Genomic DNA, 20552 nt, shown 5'->3' with positions numbered 1-20552 from the left:
ATTAAAAGCTGAGCTGAATTATTGCAGTCAAACTTCCACGGCTGCGAGTAAAAGCTGAATTATAGTAGTAAATTCATTCAAAAAGAACTAATAATGTTGGAGCGGGCCCTGGGAAGGCTATAGGCTAGGTGGTGAGGCCGGGCTGGGCCCATTTCGCAATTAAAAGCTGAGCTGAATTATAGTCGTCAATCTTCTATGGCCGTGAGTAAAAGCTGAATTATAATAGTAAATTCATTCAAAAAGAACCCGGGCAACACTGGGTGCTTTCGGCTAGTTCATTATAATCAAAGTATCCCGGTGTGTACCCCGGTTTAGAATAGGTACACCATATCCCTGCGCATCGTAAGAGGCGACTAAGGGTTGGCGCCAGGAAGGGCATCCGGCCTTAAAACATTGCCTCAAACAGGGAACCATGATTGTCATGGGGCCCGCAAGGCTAGCGGGGAAAATGGCCTTAAAACGATCATTCATTCATTCATTCAGCTTCACGCCGTCTCCAAGATCCAACTCGACATTTCCTCCATCTGCAGCTCCCTCTGTGCACACCTTACATTTGAATGTAGCTGCCACACTGGTTAATGACCCTCTCAGACCACTACATTTTTGATGAACCCACTCAGCGCACATTGTACATTGAATGGAGTTCCCTCCGACACCCTTCCTGCACACAGCACATGGCCACTTCCCAGTTCTTTCCACCTCACCACATGATTTACTACTTGCCATCACCTTCGGCTTTCCGATATTCACCTTCAGATCTTTTGTCTCCATACATTCCTTCCACTTGTTCATCTTTTTCTTCAGTCCATCCATACTTTCCGCAATCAACACCAGATCATCTGCATACAACAACTCCCACGGTAAACCCTCCTTTACGTTCTGAGATACCATACTTTACGTGAGATACTTTACGTTCTGGGTGGGGATACCAGTTAGCAAATAATGAAAGTATTAAAAAAAGGTTTTCAATAAATTCCACATTCTTGTGCCACCTTCAGTTGAACGTCAGGCATTGACAGCAGGTTCGTGAAGGACTTGGACAAAAAATGTACCCAGACTGAATGTTGTTATATCCAGTCAATGGCGAAACTGCAAATGGGGAATCTACGAATGTCACGGATGGAAACCCTTCTGTCAGTTCCTCATTCTGCTTAAAACTCAATATCTCTATATTTTCATTCAAAACGGCATCATTCATCATTCATCATTCCAATCACAAATTAATACTATAGTGTTAACATGTCAAAATATAATAAATCACGATTGTATTGAGATATTATCATACGAACAAACCATTATCATCTCTTCACTTCCGGATTCGAGAGCAAGGTCCATGTAGTCCGTGGGCCAGAGGGGCCTACCGTGCACCCCCCCCCCCCCCCTATGATCCTACTTCTTCTTCTTGGGTGTCATTTTGTTTATTGGTATCTCCCCTAATGGAAAAAAGATGTTAACAAGAAAAAAACTCATTTGGTCTATGTTTTTTAACTCCCTATTTCGATCTATGTCAAAATGATGTTTTTTCGCAGATTGCCCTATTTCTTGGGGTCTGTGAATTTTGTACTTGCAACTGAGGCTCTCTCTCCATAAAGATATGTCCAAATTGGACTAAATTTGGACCATGTTAGCATTAACTTTATCACAATCAACAGACAAAATGTTATGGATATAGTTGTTTGTCTTCATTTATTAATGACGTCACATAATTTGCATATCATGGCACATGCGATTTTCTATACACATCACAACAGAATGAGATAATGATTATTGCACCAGATTAATGTACTGATGAAGAAATATTAAGGTGATTCCCATGAATGGCTGTGTCATGTTTTAAGAGTCATGATGGCATCTGGGCAAAATGGTTAAAATTGTAATTATGTCATGAAATGGAAATTGTGCAAACTAAATGATTAATGATACTAAATGATTAATGATACTAAATGATTAATGATATGCAGTTAATGTGTCTGTGTTGCGTTAACTGGGGATATTTTATTAACATTTGAATATACACATTTATAAACTGGTCACCTGGATAGTAATCAAATGATTGGCTGAGTGGACATGTGACTATGCATTGTTTTTTATTATATAATGGGGTGATAAATTCTAGTTTACTGATTGGTTAAGATAGTCATGTGACCGAGTATATTTTTGCTATTATTTTGATCGATGCCAATTGTGACGTCAGAGGGATATATTTTTACTATATCCCTCTGACGTCACCGTGGTATAGTACTTTTCTCCAGGTCGCTCGCGAAGGCCAGCTGATTGGAAGCAGTTCTTGACTAATGATGAGAACAAGAAACAGCTCATTGAACTTCTTCTTGATGTATGGAGTGAGCATGACATGGCAAAGAAGCTGCATGGAAGAAAAGTGATCTTCATTCGTGAAGGAGAAGCCCACCTTCTTACTTCTCAGAATGGGAAACAAACATTGCGGTCTGAGATCCAATCCCTGAAGTCAAACCAGGAAGAAACTGACTCGCGCATAATCCTGTACTGCAACTATGGCAAAGAGCAGGGGTATGAGCAGGGGTACAAGTCAAAAGCCCGAACAGTGATATCTTTTTCATATTACTTCATTATGCCTACCATATTCCAGACATCAGAGTGCTTTTTGACACAGGAAGAGGCAACAAGCAAAGGCTAATAGATGTCACCCATTTTGCAAAGCAGCCCTCCTCTGAATACAGCTCAGCTTTACTTGAACTACATGCTTTCTCAGGCTGTGATTCAACAAGTGCCTTCAAAGGAATTGGCAAAGTCAAGCCAATCAAACTGTTGCAGCAGTCTACCAAATTTGTTAGACCTCTGTCAGACCTTGGGGAATCCTGGACTGTCAAGTGAATTAATTTCTAAACTTGAGGAATTCACTTGTGCACTATATAGCAAATCACGGTTCACAGACATTGATGAAGTTCGCTTCATCATGATGAAGGACAAGTGCAAAGGAGATGCAGAGGAACTCAGTAGTTCTGCTCATGTTTATCTATCCTCATTCCCACCATGTAAGAACAGTCTTGAACAACATATCCGCAGGGTGAATTACCAGGCAGCAATATGGAAGAGGGCTCATGAATTCAACCCTGCCATTCCAGCACCAACAGATGGTCATGGCTGGACAAAGAATGGAGACAGGTTGGAACCACTGTGGACAACTAATGATATCCTACCACCTAGGCTTGTTGATGTTCTTGTATCATGGAAGAGGAACCAAGTGATGAGAGGAACCAAGTGATGAGTGATGAGTACTATTCAGAAGATGATGATGATCAGTGCTATGGATCAGATCATGACACAGATAGTGAAGATGAAATTTAAAGAAACTTTAATCATGGTTTTTGTTCTTTCTGTTTATTTCTGTTTCAGCTTTTAAAATTGGTAATCAAGTGAACAAACATTTTTTTGCATCCAATTTTAATAGTTGATTTAAGTGACAGTGTGATCCTGCTGTCAGAAACCAGTTGTTATACCTCTTCTTTTGGAGGTGGCAGGTTAGGGTTAGGGTTAGGGTTAACCCTAAATGCATGTAACTATTACAAGTATGGTTAAAACACACACAAAAATCTGATGTTAGATTTATTTTTTTATGAGAGCGAATTTTTCAGGACGATAGGAATCAAGTATGACCTCCCAACTTTACTCCTTCTGTTTATGTAACCTAGTCTTTTAACCACAATAATGCCTGTAAAAGTAACAGTATGCATATTCAATAGAAGCGATGGTTTTTATTATTTCTGTTGAAGCATCATACATGTAATATTCAAGATTCATTTCCTCTGTTTCTTGTGACAAAATATTTGGGAATATCATGGGAATCACCTTAATATTTCATCAGGACATTAATCTGGTGCAATAATCATTATTACCTTCGCAAAAGCGGAAGGTTATGTTTTGATCGCTGTGTATTTATTTGTATGTCTGTGTGTGTGTGTGTGTGTGTGTGTGTGTGTGTGTATGTTATTCGCATAACTCAAAAAGTATTCAACCGAATTGCATGAAATTTGGTGGGATGATTGGTTATTATACGGGACACATTTGATTAGATTTTGGGAGCAATCGGGTCAAAGGTCAAGGTCACGAAAAGGTCAAAATCGTATTTTTACCATAGCGCGGTCAATTTTTATCCAATTGGCATGCAACTAATGCCAAAATGTTCAGAATTCAATGCCCGATCTTGTGATATACGACATGACCCAGTGAAGACATTACCCTTGTTAGCGGTTGGGGGTCAAAGGTCAGGGGGGTCACGACCTTGCAAAATGTGCGTTTTTTGTCATAACTCGGTCAATTCTTATCCGATTTGCATGAAATCAGCACCAAACTGTTCACTGTTCTGTTCCCTACACTCCCATGCCAAGTACAGAACAGTAGCTGCGGCGAAGGTATGCGCTCTACCGAGTGCCCGTTCTAGTCTCATTCTGTTGTGATGTGTATAGAAAATCGCATGTGCCATGATATGCAAATTATGTGACGTCATTAATAAATGAAGACAAACAACTATATCCATAACATTTTGTCTGTTGATTGTGATAAAGTTAATGCTAACATGGTCCAAATTTAGTCCAATTTGGACATATCTTTACGGAGAGAGAGCCTCAGTTGCAAGTACAAAATTCACAGACCCCAAGAAATAGGGCAATCTGTGAAAAAACATCATTTTGACATAGATCGAAATAGGGAGTTAAAAAACATAGAGCAAATGAGTTTTTTTCTTGTTAACATCTTTTTTCCATTAGGGGAGATACCAACAAACAAAATGACACCCAAGAAGTCGGATCATAGGGGGGGTGCACGGTAGGCCCCTCTGGCCCACGGACTAATGTCGATCACATTTCAAACTCATAATTATATTGAGGAATTTCTGAAACCTACCTACCTTATGACATCCGCTGGGACTCCAAACCATTCCACAGAAGGTTATTATATTTCATTTTAGTAAAATATGCAACTGTAATGGTTCATAAATGGTTCAGCCTGGTGTTGGCTTAGCGGTTAGGGTGCCGGCTTGGGATCCTAGGATCCTGGGTTCGAATCCCGATCGATCGCTGAATTAACGCCAGGGGGGTTGACTCAGCCTGTCATCCTTCCGAGGTCAGAAAATTGAGTACCAGCTTGCTGGAATGAATGATCACGGTGTGTACCCCGATTTAGAATAGGTACACCGTATCCCTGCGCATCGTAGGATGCGACCAAGGGTTGGCGTCAGGAAGGGCATCCGGCCATAAAAACATTGCCTCAAAACAGGGAACCATCATTGTCATAGGACCCGCAAGGCTATCCCCCGCTCCAGTGGGGAAAATGGCCTTAAAACGATCATTCATTCATTCATTCAATGGTTAATAAATGCTGTCCCCATGTCATGTGACCAGATCCGCAACTCTGATTGGTGGGCGTTTGTGAGGGACATACATACATACGGATAGACAAACGCTGTCCCAGATGACATTGCCATACAGACTGAATATGAATGATCGTTTTAAGGCCATTTTCCCCGCTAGAGCGGGGGTTAGCCTTGCAGGCCCCATGACAATCATGGTTCCCTGTTTGAGGCAATGTTTTTATGGCCGGATGCCCTTTCTGACGCCAACCCTTGGTCACGCTCTTACGATGCGCAGGGATATGGTGTACCTATTCTAATCATTGCCATACAGACTGTGCCATAAAAATTTAACTCAAAATGTATTGGTTCATTCCTGGTGGAACTTTTTGCTCTCTTTGAACTGTGTTTTCGGTGGGAAGCGTGGGGATTTGTGATGGCGTGCCATCGACTTCGCTCTTTTTTTTTCTTTCTTTTTTGTATACAACATCGAGGCTCGTGTCAGAGCTAACATTAATCACACAAAAAAAAAACGGACACACAGAACATACAATAAAGGCAGTGGGAGACAAGATTGGTAGAGGGAGGGAAGCACACAAGTACAACAAAGAACAGGGACATCGGGAGATCTGTGGGAGGGAGAGGGCTTGGGGGGAGGAGGCATGGGAAGGGGGGGGGGAGGGGAAATACATCTCTCCCTCACTCTCACCTCTTTGTCTGTTGATTTCTTCCCTTAGTTTCATCCCCACTTTCCTTGCTGTGTTTCATGCGTTCTTAATGTCGATCGTTCATTCTCAGATATATGAATACTGTCATAATCGATATACCCTGGTGAGGTTTTCCATTGTTAACCCTTTGAGTACGGGATTTTTTTTTGATAAAAATACCCCGTAATCCCGTAAAAATCCGGGATTAATTTGGCATTACGGGAATGCAACCACGTACTGACAATCTATTTATAGGGATAGTCGATGACGTGCAGTAACGTCATCCGTACACAAAACCTTTTCGCGGATTGCGGCACTGGACGTCATCCGTACTCAAAGGGTTAAATGCTCTCTTGTTTAGTTTATGTGTGTGTACATTTTGCTAAATTAATATCCTGCCCTGACAGCAGCAGTACGCTGTGGGACGGCATTGCTTGGCTGCTGCTTCGGTTGTGATAGCCAAGGTCCCGGAGTTTGAGGGTGAGTTCCCTCTATCATCGCCATAATGTTACTGTTATTGTAACTTGCGTACAGCGGATCATTTTTTTTTAACCATTTGTATAAACCTGTATCAGTTGATTCAACGTAATCATAATGATGAGACTAAAGTTTTGAAATTGGCCGATGTTTTTTGTTTCATTGTGATGACGTGTTCAATCTTGTGTATCCATTTTGAATGATGTTGGTGGAACAAAATTGTTATTTTTTATCACTCGCTTGCAGATATACTTGTCAAGGACGGGTGATGGGAAGCTATGGGATATGATAAGATGGGGGGTTTATGGAACGACAACAACAATAATTGTTGCAGGTTTTATATATACAGGTAAAGCTGTATTACCCTGCATTTTAAAAAATCGGCACATTTTAGAAACCAGCAGTAATTGATGTTGCCAATCGGCTTTGGTAGTGGCACTACTGGAAGTCATTCTTGGTTGTTTCCGCCATTTGTATTGTTTATCGTGATCGCGCTGTTTTTATCTTGAAATATCGCTGCATCCACCCATCATGGCATCGAATAAGCCTTCCACAAACATAGTTGAACAAGCGTTACGCGTAGGTCCCCCGTCGGGGTAGTGATGCAAGTTGACAAAGTGGAAGACGCAGAAAACATGCTATGATATGATATTTCGCTGACAAGATTCAGACATACATGGAGGCGGCCATCTTGTATTTTGACGTGGCGACCCAATTTTCAATAGCGTTCTTCCTTATGCCTAGATACACCCACACACCAGATTAGAAGTTGGTACTTCGCTTATTTTTCTAGATATTCCGCTCACAAGGTTCAGACTGTATCTATACACAAAGAATTAAGTTAAGCACCCCCCCCGTTTTTTTACAACCTCGCACATTACAAGTTTGTTGTCGTCAAAACAGTGTAATATACCCATGATATTGCTATATTTTCTGGAGAAGTGATATTATGGTCACATAAAAACATAACAATCATGCCGTTTTCAATATTTTATTCTGAATAATTTAAGGTGAAATTTTTTGGGAATTTTAGGCATATTTTCACCTCAATTTAAGTATGGAGCTATAGGTCCATCACGGACAGTGTGGATGACGTTTATGTTTTCTAACGTACAGTCATTGTTCTGAGAAGACCTCTAGCGATCTTTGCGTCAATAACGTGTGTAGGACCCACGTGATCGGATCACTGACTCAACCAATCACTTTTTTTCACTTTGATCACTCAATTTCATCAATGGATAATTGCTAATGTCATACCAATCATTATTTGATCTCACATACCTTAGAATATATGCCAATGTATACATATACACAAAGAATATATATTAGGGGGTGCTTACCTTAATTCGTTGTGTAGGGGTGCTTAACTTAATTCTTTGTGTATATCTTTCGGTGTGTATACTTGTAGTGTGGCTTTAGTGAGATTCTCGGTGTTAATTTTTCATACCTGCTTACACAATCGTCGGTTAATTCGTGTCGCGTATTCTGAGGCCTAGAAGGCTTCCGTGTCCAACCTTGAGGCTTTGTTTTTCTCTCAGCGGTTCGTTGATTGCGCTGCAATTACTTTCGCTCCCTGTTTTTTGTCCCAGTCTTTCACCCCGTATTTCCTTGTTTAAAATCTCAACTCAGAAAAAAATAACAATAATAATATTTCCTTCTCTGCTTATTCGTTTATTCGTTGTTCTTATTTGTTCGTTCGTTCTTCGACCACGTTGTTCGTGATCACGTTGTTAAAAATGTTTAAACTTTCCCCTGAAGAACTGTATTCTGTCGTATATTATAACACCTTTTTCTTCTTCTTCTATAAAAGGATGCTTTCAACTTGCTCACCAAATCTATTCATTCCAAAAAAAAATTCCATCTCTTACAGTTCCTCTTTTCTACATTCCAGAAACTCTCCTGCACTCCACCCCTCCTTCAGCGTCCTCAAACGTATTTTTGACTCGAAGGTCTCAAGAAGCTCATTTTGCAATAAATGTTCGTTTCCCATTAATCGTACACTTTTCAAAATCCAATCTCACCCCTCCCCTCCAAATCTTCCCCATCACCCCTTCCCTCCAAAACTTCCCCATCACCCCTCCCCTCCAAAATTTCCCCATCACCCATCTCTTTCAAATATTCCCCCTTGCCCCTCCCCTCCAAATCTTCCCCATCACCCATCCCTTTCAAATCTTCCCCCTTGCCCCTCCCCTCCAAATCTTCCCCATCACCCCTTCCCTCCAAAACTTCCCCATCACCCCTCCCCTCCAAAACTTCCCCATCACCCCTTCCCTCCAAAACTTCCCCATCACCCCTCCCCTCCAAAACTTCCCCATTACCCATCTCTTTCAAATCTTCCCCCTTGCCCCTCCCCTCCAAATCTTCCCCATCACCCATCCCTTTCAAATCTCCCCCCTTTCCCCTTCCCTCCTAAACTCCCCCCACACCCCTCCCCTCCGAGACTCTCCCTCGCTCCTCCCCTCCGAGACTCCCCTCTCACCCCTCCTCCTCAAAGCGTCCTCCCCGCTTCTTCCCCCTTTCAACTTTCACCTTCATCTCCCCCAACCTTCTGCCTCGCTCTTCCTCCTCCTCAAATAACACCTCACTGTGCCTCACCCAATCACCATCAAACCTTTTGTCTGCCCCATTCTTCCCTTTCTCCAAGCCATTCTGAAATCTCTGACACACCTTCAACAGCTCTCAGCTCTCCCTTCCTCTTCCTCCTCTTCCACATCTTACCCTACCCCTCTCCCCCCCCCCCCCCCCCCCCCCCGTTCTATATCCGATGCTCCCCCTTCCTCTTCATTAACGGTATGGACCTCAAACATCCGGGGCCTTCGCTCTTGACTGATCTCTCCATACAGGTTGCTTCTGACAAACCAGACGTGATCTGCTTAACAGAAACTTTCCTCCTTCATGATGTCTCTGATTCCTTGGTATCTCTCACAGGTTACTCCCTCCTCCGGTATGATAGACCTGAGCCTCGTCCTGGAGGTGGGGTTGCTATCTTTATAAAAAAAACTCTCTTCCTCACTCGCCCTGCACTGCCCTCTCTCCACCTCACCCCCAGGAATACCTTTGGCTACGGCTGCCCCTTCGCTCCTACCTTTTGTTCATGTGTGTTGTACCGTCCACCAAACAGTGATGACTCCATCTACATCTCGCTGTCTGATAATATGGACCAACTTCTATCTACCATCCCAACTCTCTCTTCCTCATATGTGGTGATTTCAATTGTCACCATGCCAGTTGGCTGGGTGTGGGTACCTCTCTCACCAGCCATGGCTCTTCAGCAAAGGACTTCTGCGACTCACTGGGACTGACACAATCTGTCAATTTCCCGACCCGGATCTCAGTCAACGGAGCATCTTCTCTTCTGGACTTGGTTATGACTAACTTCCCTGAAAATGTCTGCTGCTCTTCTTCTGCTCCAATCAGCTCATCTGATCATGTGCTTGTTAAAGTGGACATCTCTCTGACCATTCTCAGAGAGCCTCTTCAGCGTCGACGAGTCTGGCATTTCACTCAGGCCAACTGGCACGGTCTTCAAGCAGCCATCAATCATCTGGACTGGTCCCCCATCTCTACCGCCTCTGACATCAACTCATCCTGGGAATTCTTCCAAAGTAAATTGCTCTCTCTCATGCACAGATTTATCCCATCTCGTCTTCAATTGTCATACCCTTCCTCCCGTCCATGGTACACGGAATCTTGTGGTGGGGCTGTTGCCCAGAAACAACTTGCTTTCGTCTCCTGGAAAGCAAATCCAACGGAAGGAAATCTCATTTCCTTTCACGAAGTCCGAAACAAGTGTGTGTCCACCCTCAGGAGAGCCAGGAAACAATATCTCTCCGTTTTCAAGACCGACTCCCTTATCTGTCTCCCTCTTCCAAATCCTGGTGGCGTCTGGTCAAATCTGTTTCTGGTGTTTGTTCCCCCTCCATCCCCTCCCTCACCTCAAACGGCTACAGTACACGGCTTACTCCGCACGTGAAAAAGCTGAATGCCTCAACTCTGTGTTTGCCTCTAAATCTTGTGTCCCAAACCCATCCCTCTCTGTACCCACCGTACCCAGCTGCTCCTGGACTCTGTGTCCTTTCCTCCTGACAAGGTGGAAAAGTTTCTGTAAACCCTCGACTCTGATTCTGCAACTGAACCTGACGGCATCAGCCCACGGGTCCTAAAATCCTGTTCTTCCGCTCTTTCACTCCCTCTCTCTGTTCTCTTCACCCTCTCTTTTGCTCAAGGTCAACTGCCATCTGCTTGGAAATCAGCCAACATCACCGCTTTACACAAAAAAGGTGCAAAAACAGATCCTAGCAACTACAGACCAATCAGCCTTCTCCCAATTATCAGCAAAGTCATGGAATCCATCATTGCTTCAGATATGAAATCTTTCCTCTTCTCCAATGGCTTGATCTCTGATCATCAATTTGGTTTCAGACCTGGTCACTCTACTCTGGACATGCTGCTTCTGCTTTCTCAACAATGGATGGAGGTCCTCAATGCCAAACAGGAAATTAGAGCTGTCTTCCTTGACATATCACGTGCCTTCGATACGGTCTGGCACCCCGCTCTGCTCACCAAACTCTCCTCCTTTGGTATCCATGGAAATCTCCACGCATGGCTGGCGGACTTCCTCTCTAGTCGTAGTCAACGTGTGGCCTTGAATGGGTTTCTCTCATCTCCTCTTCCTGTTGTTCGGGAATGTTAAAGGACTCAGGAGGCTCCGATATGACCAAACAGCTTTTACAAAAGCACAGCTTTATTAACTAATAATTCACTTGACATTCAATATAATATGGAACTATAATAACTAGACGAATTCAAGCCGATGGTTCTTCTTCATTGGCCGGTCCTCTCTCAGCACTGTTCACAGGGTTCCGTTCCGTTCCGTCGGTCAAAGCTTCTGGTGACGAGTCTCTCTGACTCAAAGTATGTTCCTGTTTTTATGGGCTCACTCGTGTTAATCCTCCATGCGCTAAATCTTAATCCTCTCTCCGCTGAAGCTCCTTGGTCATCCACGCTCGCCTCATCGGTGCCAGTTAGCTCCCCCTAGGCGTTTGACAACCATCCCCTCCTGCTGGGAGTTTTGGTTCACAATAGTGAAGGCTTAGGAATGTGCTCTAGCCCGGGGTCCTGACAAGGCGAACAAGAGATTACCAGGTCCGTGCTTATCTTCGTGCAAATTCCTGACATTCATTTACGAATCAACTGCGCCTACCTGCTCCGTTACCAGTCCCAACCAATGAGTTACACTTCCACAATTCCCTCATCTTTTTGTTTTTGTTTATATTAACCATTAATCTAAACATCAATATCAGTAAACAATCAATCACTACAAGTAAACATCAATACAAGTACTCAAACCACAACTTTGGTAATCCAATTTCCTTAGGCATACACCGTCGTCCTACAAGAATCTGATCACCAAACATTTAGTTGGTCATTGACTCCTTCCATATTGTTAATTCAATCTATTTCATTTACATCACAAATATCTTTGCAAAACAACACTTCACCATCACCAAGATACAACAATTTCACTTCACCATTTTCAAGTTTTATAAAGCATCTGCAACATCTGGCAAAAACGTTTGCCTCCAAACAAATGTTGATTCTTTGTTTGAAAGGAAGGGCTGATCACTTGTGTTTGAATTCAGGTATGAAACATTTTCTTCTGTCTTCATAACACCTGCACTACTTCGTGTAGGATTTCACTGTTGTGGTAACAGTGCGGAGTCATAGACTGACCCTGATCTCCATGTAGCATTCTTGCCACTCTTGCTGTGAACCATAATGATTCCTGAACAAGGCCTTTGCCCAGTTGTAGTCAACTTGCCTCCTCCCTCATTATGAGTGGGCAGCAAGTATTGGTGTGATGTTGATTGGCCAGCAAGATGTGGAACAGGGATGCCGGATGCATCCACAATGATGTTGGGACCATGGTGTTCAGGTCATCCATGGTCCATACCAGGAGCAACCAGCAGAATCGTGCACAGTTGTTGTGAAAAGGCACAGCCATTTGTTTGCAGCTCCATGCTGGCTCCCCGGAAGTTGGTGAAGTAATAACATATGTCCCCGTATTTCGCAGAGGTTGCAGGTAAAATGTCGTTGTCCTGCAACTTCTGAAGTGATGAATGTTCGAAGCCTTCGAACAAGAGTAAGTGATCGCCTTTCTTTCATATGTTGCAGTGTGATCCAGGCAAATGGTCACATAAATTTACTTGGTGAAGGTAAGCATCCATCTCCAAGTTACACAGGAGAATGTCTTCATCATTCTTTGAGGAAGAGGGTGTATGCCACGATTAACTTCATTTTTTTTTAGCTACAAATTTTCTTTCTCGAACTTCTTCCCAATTCCGTTAGCACCCCCTTCAAAATGTGATCTCGTCTTATCCTTATGCTCAGTCACATCTGAATCTGCTTTCCACACACACTGAATCAGATAGGGTACATCTTACCATGAAATCAGCATAATCATGTATATCTTCCGACAGTTTCACATTCAACAATTTGTTGTTTTTCCTTAAAACATTCAAAAAGTTATATTCATTTATATGCGTCACACAAATAATATTCAATCAGGTATGTATTTTCCTACTAAACTAAGAATAGCATCCACAATTGCTTTCAGGTTAATATAGTTCAAAAATTAACTCATGCAGGTATTTTAGCACTACTCAAAGAAAATAAATTGTATATGATTACAATCACAAACAGGAATATCTAATTCCCAACAAAATTTTTTCCCAAACCAACAAATTAAGCATAATGTATTACCATAATTCCTCCCCACTTTTCCTTTTCCCTCTTTTTTTTGTTTTTTTTGTTTACTAACAGTGTGTCACTCGTGGTGATATGAGTTTACTGATCTTGTAATTGACACAACTCATAACATTGTCGTTATGCCATTATCTTAACTCTACTGTATTCATTTGCAACATCACTTGATTTAATCTTTTAATCTCAGTATTTATGTCACCATAAATGTCTTCCTCTTGTGGTTCCACATTTCTTTCCTCATTTGTCACTTCATGCATTATCATAGTGTTGTTGGTTACCTCATTCAAACACACCGTCACTAAGGCTTTCAAGCAAGCCACCACTAAAACAATTGTCAATATAACTACTAAACCAACAAACACGTGTTGGAGTATCTTAGCTGCTACTCCTCCAAATGTGTTTCCCAACCATGCAAAGGCACCCCCTTTTATATAATCGTGGTATCTTGCTCCCTCTTGTCTGATTGTATCGGCTATGTTATAAATTTCTTCTGAATTATCAGGTATGTACGTACAACAATCTGTACCAATGACTGCACATGTACCTCCTTTTTCTGCTAACAGCATATCTAATGCCATACGATTTTGTAATGCCATCGTTCTAGTTGCTGCCAGCTCTCTCGTAAGTTTTTCCAATCCACTAGCTGTTTTATTTGCCAACTTCTCCATAGCCAATGCCATGTGCCTAAGTTCTCGCCCTGCCTTCCAGGTTCCATAAAATGGAAATATTACCATTCCAATCCATTCCCCCATGCTAATAGTTCTTTTCTGCCTAGAATGCAGGATATGCGTTGGTGACTTTGTTAACAAGCGCATGTGTGGAAGCACAAACCCCAGAAAACATGTTCCGAACCATCCCGACGGAAGATACGGATATGCCTTGTGTCCACATATAAAATATGTATTATTATATGTCCATGTAGTATCTGTTGCCCAAGTTCCTTCCCAATACAAAGATATCATCTTTAAGCTAGTGTCCCTTACTGGGACAAGCAATCTCGTATAGCCCAGCTCGTAACTATAATGGTGGCAGGTGGAGTTTCCCATAAGCTTATTATTCTCTGTGGTTCGATGTCGGATGAAACATAGGAGCCCTTTCATTTGTTGTTGAATAGTTATGTAAGGGGGCATAACTTCATTGTCATATTTAGGCCTATAACTGTCTGCAAATTCCTCACATTGATATCCCCCTTTTCCCCAACTAGCATCCCCTAGCATCATCGTCATTGGTAAATAAGGTCGTATTGTTGCTACCAACCTCTTTGGGAAGCGACTACATAATTCATCCCAACCAAAAGGAACTGCCTCCAATGGTACTCCGTTCTCACTAGAATGTGGCATTTGTGTGCATATCCAACAATTACTTTCATTTGCTATATCAGCCCTTGTGTGGGCTGAATGTAAAAAAGTATTAATCCCGTGTAATCCATCGGGTTCTAAAGGTGTGTCCCTATCTTCCATCAAACTTCTCTTTTGCTTATGTCGTCCTGCATAATCATATATCTGTATGTCGGCCACCAATGTTGCGTTTTATTCTCTCATTACCCCGAAATAATGCATGCAACACAGAGTCCCCACTACTAGAGAACTCATTCCTAGGATTAATATCACCATCTTCAAAGAGTATCCGAAGTAGAAGTCTGTTTTCCCCCGATTTATCGGCTTGTCTTGATAAGGTCTTTCCCTTTGTCCCACCTGTAGCCATCTGTAAAACATGTGAGCTACCCCTTGTATATGTTCATACCTATAACATAATTATATGTCAATGACATTCAACATTATATACCAAACTAACAAGCTTCCTAAAGGGTAAATAAAGAAAAATCCCTTAATATGTAACATAAATCTGATTATTTGCCTTACCCTAATCCCCCTATCTCCTGGGGTCGAACTAAATCCCCTGATCATGAGTGTAGTTGTGATACATTATCACTCATGCTGTACTAATATCAGTAGGTAATTGTATGTCATGTAGGCAAATAAATGTCACTATCCCAAGTAGGAATACCACATGTTGAAAATGCAATGTTTATCAATGCAAGGGGTGTTAAAATGTAATTCAAATGAATGTAAATCACGACTATCATTTATCTGCCACTGAATGTTCTGCTGGGCTGCTAGGTGCAGCCTCATTTTCTGTGGGACCGTCCTCCCTTGCCCCATGTGCTCGCTTGCAATGAGAGGCATGAATCCAACTTTCTATTTTGGGTCCATATTTGTTTCTATTCTCATCAATCCCCTATGGTTTATCAATTCGTTCCAAAATACCGCAACCAAAGGTTTTTAACCAAGCTCTACCAAACTATTTCCAATGTGAACTCAAAATGCCAGTGAAACAATGATTCGAAGAATTAACTTCAAGGGGTCAATAATTTTTTTTTTTATAACCAGATCTAATTTTCCCATCCAATAGTTTGCCTTGCCACATGTCATATTATAACACTTTAATAAACCTTCGAAAAATGTTTCCCATCTCAACAAATTTCCTTTTTTACAAATAGCTATGTGTAAATTACGTATTTAACTACAATTTCCTCTCAGTTTCTTTGGCCTAACTGGCCGTTTTTATCTGGTACCGTTTTTATCTGGTAATGTGGTACCGTTTTTATCTACCAAGCAAGTGCTCGTCCACACAAAACCTCTACCAAAATTTTGTTTGTTAAAACAAATCTGGGATTTCTGATTACATGGATGCACCCTCTCAGGACATTTTCAGGCTGCTGTTAACAATCCACTACGATAAATTAATTCGTTTACCCTGTGTAAATTATGTATTCTGGGAAGTCAGTGTAAGACCTCTCCCAAATTTGACTAATTTTGTACTCCCACATTTATTTTTGAAGCTCATATCCATAAATAGCTGTTATTCTCATATAAATTCTATCAAAAATGGAATCCCAAGATTACTCCAAATTTTTTACTATTAATGAATGGCTGCTCATAACTCAGCAAATCAAATCTTTATACTCCATCTCCCTTGACAAAAGATAATTTTCATAATCAAATTATATTTCTATTTTATTTTACGAATTCTCTCGATATGCCATCCCATCCCCATGGAACTATCTATTTTCAGACAAGGCACACTGTCGGTGTCAACAATCTTGTAAGATTGATACACAAAAAACAAAAACACTAACATTGACACACAAAAATACCCACACACACATGCATTATGCGTATTTGTTTGCGTTGGAACCATTATTTACAGATCAGGATGGGTGTCAATTTTATTTCAATTTCATAAAATTTGTCCTTCAATTTTATAAATGCTAATACACAAATGGACCAAAAAGTTTATTCTTAGAAAACCCCTATGATGTCACATTGAAATTACCCTTTCAGTCCCCACAATAATTTATCCAAATTTGACTACACACCCATTTACATGTCAGTCGACCACTGACCTATCAATCATGCGGAGCAATAGTCCGAAATTCCCACCTGATCGTCATGTGACTCTTGTCACTTGGTTTCCAAAAAAAAATTGCAAAGCAATTGTTCCAAACTTTTTGTAAATTAAAAAATTTTGTGCCCAACATAAAAGATCCAATTTCGGCATTTGATCAATTAATTACTAATTTGCTAACAAGTAAAAGAAAAAATGAATCATTCTTCCTCCAAAAAAACTTTTCAGACACAAGAATCATCGACAGTTATTCATGTTTGTCCAGTAATCTAATCTGTTGAGGCCAATCATCATTTGGGATTTGCCGCAATGAAGGCCTAATCGTTGTCTGAGGTATCGATAAGCACTGGTACACTTGATCTTGGTTTACCCTATGAACTTGTCTTCCTGTTGGCATACACACATCTTCTTCTCCAATGTCCCATCTCTCCACACTTGAAACACCGGTTTCTGTCGTTGCCTGGTCTGTGCACCTGTGCACTTGTATTGCTGGGCTGCATCTCTACATCCCTGAGTTGCCACTGCAATCTCTCGTTATCTCCTGAAACACGAAAAAAAAACACCGGCACCTACTCCCGGAAGTTTGAGAGATCAGCAATGCCGGGCACGGTAGGACACCCGCGGAGCCCCGGCGGACCAGGGACGCGCGAGCCTACGCGTTAGCGTGCTACGGCGGAATCAACGGCTTCGGCCACGGCCGGGCCCATACTCGGCCCGGTCGCCCGGAAATGAACTGGTTCGACGCCCGCGCTAAAGAGGTCGCGGGCGACTGAGATGTATTAACAAATAATTAATTAATTTGAGATGTCCGATTTCTAGTGTTTGGAAATTTGGAAGAGCTTGACCCTAGCCTTTCCCTTGCGAGGGCAAGGAGGAACTTAACACTTAAGCTTAGTTTGAAGTACACCCTGCCAGCGCTCCCGGTGGGACGGCAGGGCAACAAGAAGGGACGAGGTTCTCCTGACCACGTGGCCCTCGATCTGGGAAGCGAGAGGCGTTCCATTAGTGGACGCGCCCCTCACGCCCGACTTTTGGGCGGCCCCGGCAGGCCGTTTGTTTTGACGTTCCGTGACAGGCCCCGCACCCCCACCTCCGGGCCGACCGGGCGACCGGAATGAATCCCGGTGTCCCGATCCGAACCTTCAGAGCGGGCCGGCTGGGGAGTGCCAAGCACCCCGTACCTGCACTTTCCGTCCCTGCGGTCCCAAATACCGGAACCACCCGAATACCACTTTATTCGACAATATGAGGTGCAGCCTACAGCCTTAGAAAACCAACCCTATATAAGTCAATACCTCCAACGACATAGGCGCGCATTCGTGCCGCGTGACGTGGTGACGTCATCGCGCTTTCACCTTAAAAGACTTATTTGATATAAGTTAATATTTTGATATAAGCCTTAGAAAACCAACCCTATACAAGTCAAATGGTCCAATAAAGGGTGATGGGAGGGTGATGGGAGGGTGATGGGGCAGGGTGATGGGAGGGAGCAATAATCCGGTGCAATAATCGAAAACCGATTCAAAATGGCCCCTCGCTACGATTTTCCACGATCACATTTTATTTTCACCACTTCAAATCGACCGAATTTCACCAAATAAGATACCACACTCGATGCACTGATGTCCTTTTTACGGCAAAAGTGAAAACAGATTTTAATTTGGAAATAAAACGAAAGCGTGCACAATGGAACCATTCGTGCCGCGTGACGCGGTGACGTCATCGCGCTTCCACCTTAAAAGACTTATTTGATATAAGTTAATATCTTGATATAAGCCTTAGAAAACCAACCCTATAGAAGTCAAATGGTCCAATAGAGGGTGATGGGAGGGTGATGGGAGGGTGATGGCAGGGTGATGGGAGGGTGATGGAAGGGTGATGGAAGGGTGATGGAAGGGTGATGGGAGGGTGATGGGAGGGTGATGGGGGAGGGTGATTTTTCGGGTGACACCGTCACAATTTCGGTCTTCGAGGCCGGCCGATAGGCACACTGTGACCGGAAGGGACGAGGTTCTCCTGACCACGTGGCCCTTGACTTGGTTTGTCCGCACAATGCGGGTGCCTCCAGGATGAACTTTAGCCGGGGAGCGTTTGGGCGCCCCGGTGTGATACTGCCGCCCACGCGCATAACAACTTGAGTGCACGTGGGTCCCGGCGGTCCCACTGGCCTAGCGCTACCATGTTTAGACAGTGAACTCCGTCCCCGGGCACCACGTCTGATTCTCTTATTCAGTGAGCCATGGCGACGTGGGCACGGTAGGACACCCGCGGAGCCCTGGCGGACCAGGTACGCGCGAGCCTACGCGTTAGCGTGCTACGGCGGAATCAACGGCTTCGGCCACGGCCAGGCCGATACTCGGCCCGGTCGCACCGGAAATGAACTGGTTCGACGCCCGCGCTGGAGAGGTCGCGGGCGACTGAGATGTATTAACAAATTAATTAATTAATTAATTTGAGACGTCCAATTTCTAGTGTTTGGAAATTTGGGAGAGCTTGACCCTAGCCTTTCCATTGCGAGAGCAAGGAGGAACTTAACACTTAACACTTAAGCTTAGCTTGAAGTACACCCTGACCAGCGCTCACGGTGGGACGGCAAGGCAACCAGAAGGGACGAGGTTCTCCTGACCACGTGGCCCTCGATCTGGGAAGAGAGAGGCGTTCCATTAGTGGACGCGCCCCTCACGCCCGACTTTTGGGCGGCCCCGGCAGGCCGTTTGTTTTGACGTTCCGTGACAGGCCCCGCACCCCCACCTCCGGGCCGACCGGGCGACCGGAATGAATCCCGGTGTCCCGATCCGAACCTTCAGAGCGGGCCGGCTGGGGAGTGCCTGGCACCCCGTACCTGCACTTTCCGTCCCTGCGGTCCCAAATACCGGAACCACCCGAATACCACTTTATTCGACAAAATGAGGTGCGGCCTACATCTAGGCAAGGCCGTGTGCCGTCATCGCGCTTTCACCTTAAAAGACTTATTTGATATAAGTTAATATTTTGATATAAGCCTTAGAAAACCAACCCTATATAAGTCAATACCTCCAACGACACAGGCGCGCATTCGTGCCGCGTGACGTCATCGCGCTTTCACTTTAAAAGACTTATTTGATATGTTAATATTTTGATATAAGCCTTAGAAAACCAACCCTATAGAAGTCAATACCTCCAACGACACAGGCGCGCATTCGTGCCGCGTGACGTGGTGACGTCATCGCGCTTTCACCTTAAAAGACTTATTTGATATAAGTTAATATTTTGCTATAAGCCTTAGAAAACCAACCCTATAGAAGTCAATACCTCCAACGACACAGGCGCGCATTCGTGCCACGTGACGTCATCGCGCTTTCACTTTAAAAGACTTATTTGATATAAGTTAATATTTTGATATAAGCCTTAGAAAACCAACCCTATAGAAGTCAATACCTCCAATGACACAGGCGCGCATTCGTGCCGCGTGACGTGGTGACGTCATCGCGCTTTCACCTTAAAAGACTTATTTGATATAAGTTAATATTTTGATATAAGCCTTAGAAAACCAACCCTATAGAAGTCAATACCTCCAACGACAACGAACGTTATGCATCTAATGATAAGCATAATTTTATTTTATTTATTTATGACATATTTATACATTTATATTTATGACTTTATGAAACTCATATTTATTTATGAGAAAAAGTCCTACATAGTGCCAAAACCTTTTTGGTTTTCAACATATACATTTCTATCTTAATTTTTAAAACATAAAGAATCCTTAGGAATGCCTTCACTCTCTCCTCCATTTATTTACAAATAAAAACCAACTAAAGTCAATAGCATCATCAACCACATAATCTTTGTCTTCTTCATGTAAATCTCCTCGCTGAACTCATCTC

General features: G+C 42.9%; 1 protein-coding gene across 3 annotated transcripts in view; it reads left to right on the top strand.

Moving 5' to 3' along the window:
• The window catches only part of KIFBP (kinesin family binding protein), a 72666-nt gene that overhangs the window by 17511 nt on the left and 34603 nt on the right, over positions 1-20552 (top strand). For 2 of the 3 annotated variants that reach the window (XM_068111047.2, XM_078773898.1), the window contains one exon: positions 6444-6513. In XM_068111047.2, coding sequence (XP_067967148.2) covers positions 6444-6513 — 70 coding nt within the window. Of the gene's footprint in view, positions 1-6440; positions 6514-20552 lie in introns of all 3 variants that reach the window. The other variant, XM_068111046.2, reaches the window with a different exon arrangement.

The sequence above is a fragment of the Myxine glutinosa genome, chromosome 3 (assembly GCF_964187855.1).
Source record: "Myxine glutinosa chromosome 3, kmMyxGlut1.1, whole genome shotgun sequence".
In the NCBI taxonomy this organism is placed as follows: Eukaryota; Metazoa; Chordata; class Myxini; order Myxiniformes; family Myxinidae; genus Myxine; species Myxine glutinosa.
Note: the sequence above shows the minus strand (reverse complement) of the source record. Positions and strands in the feature narration are given on the sequence as shown.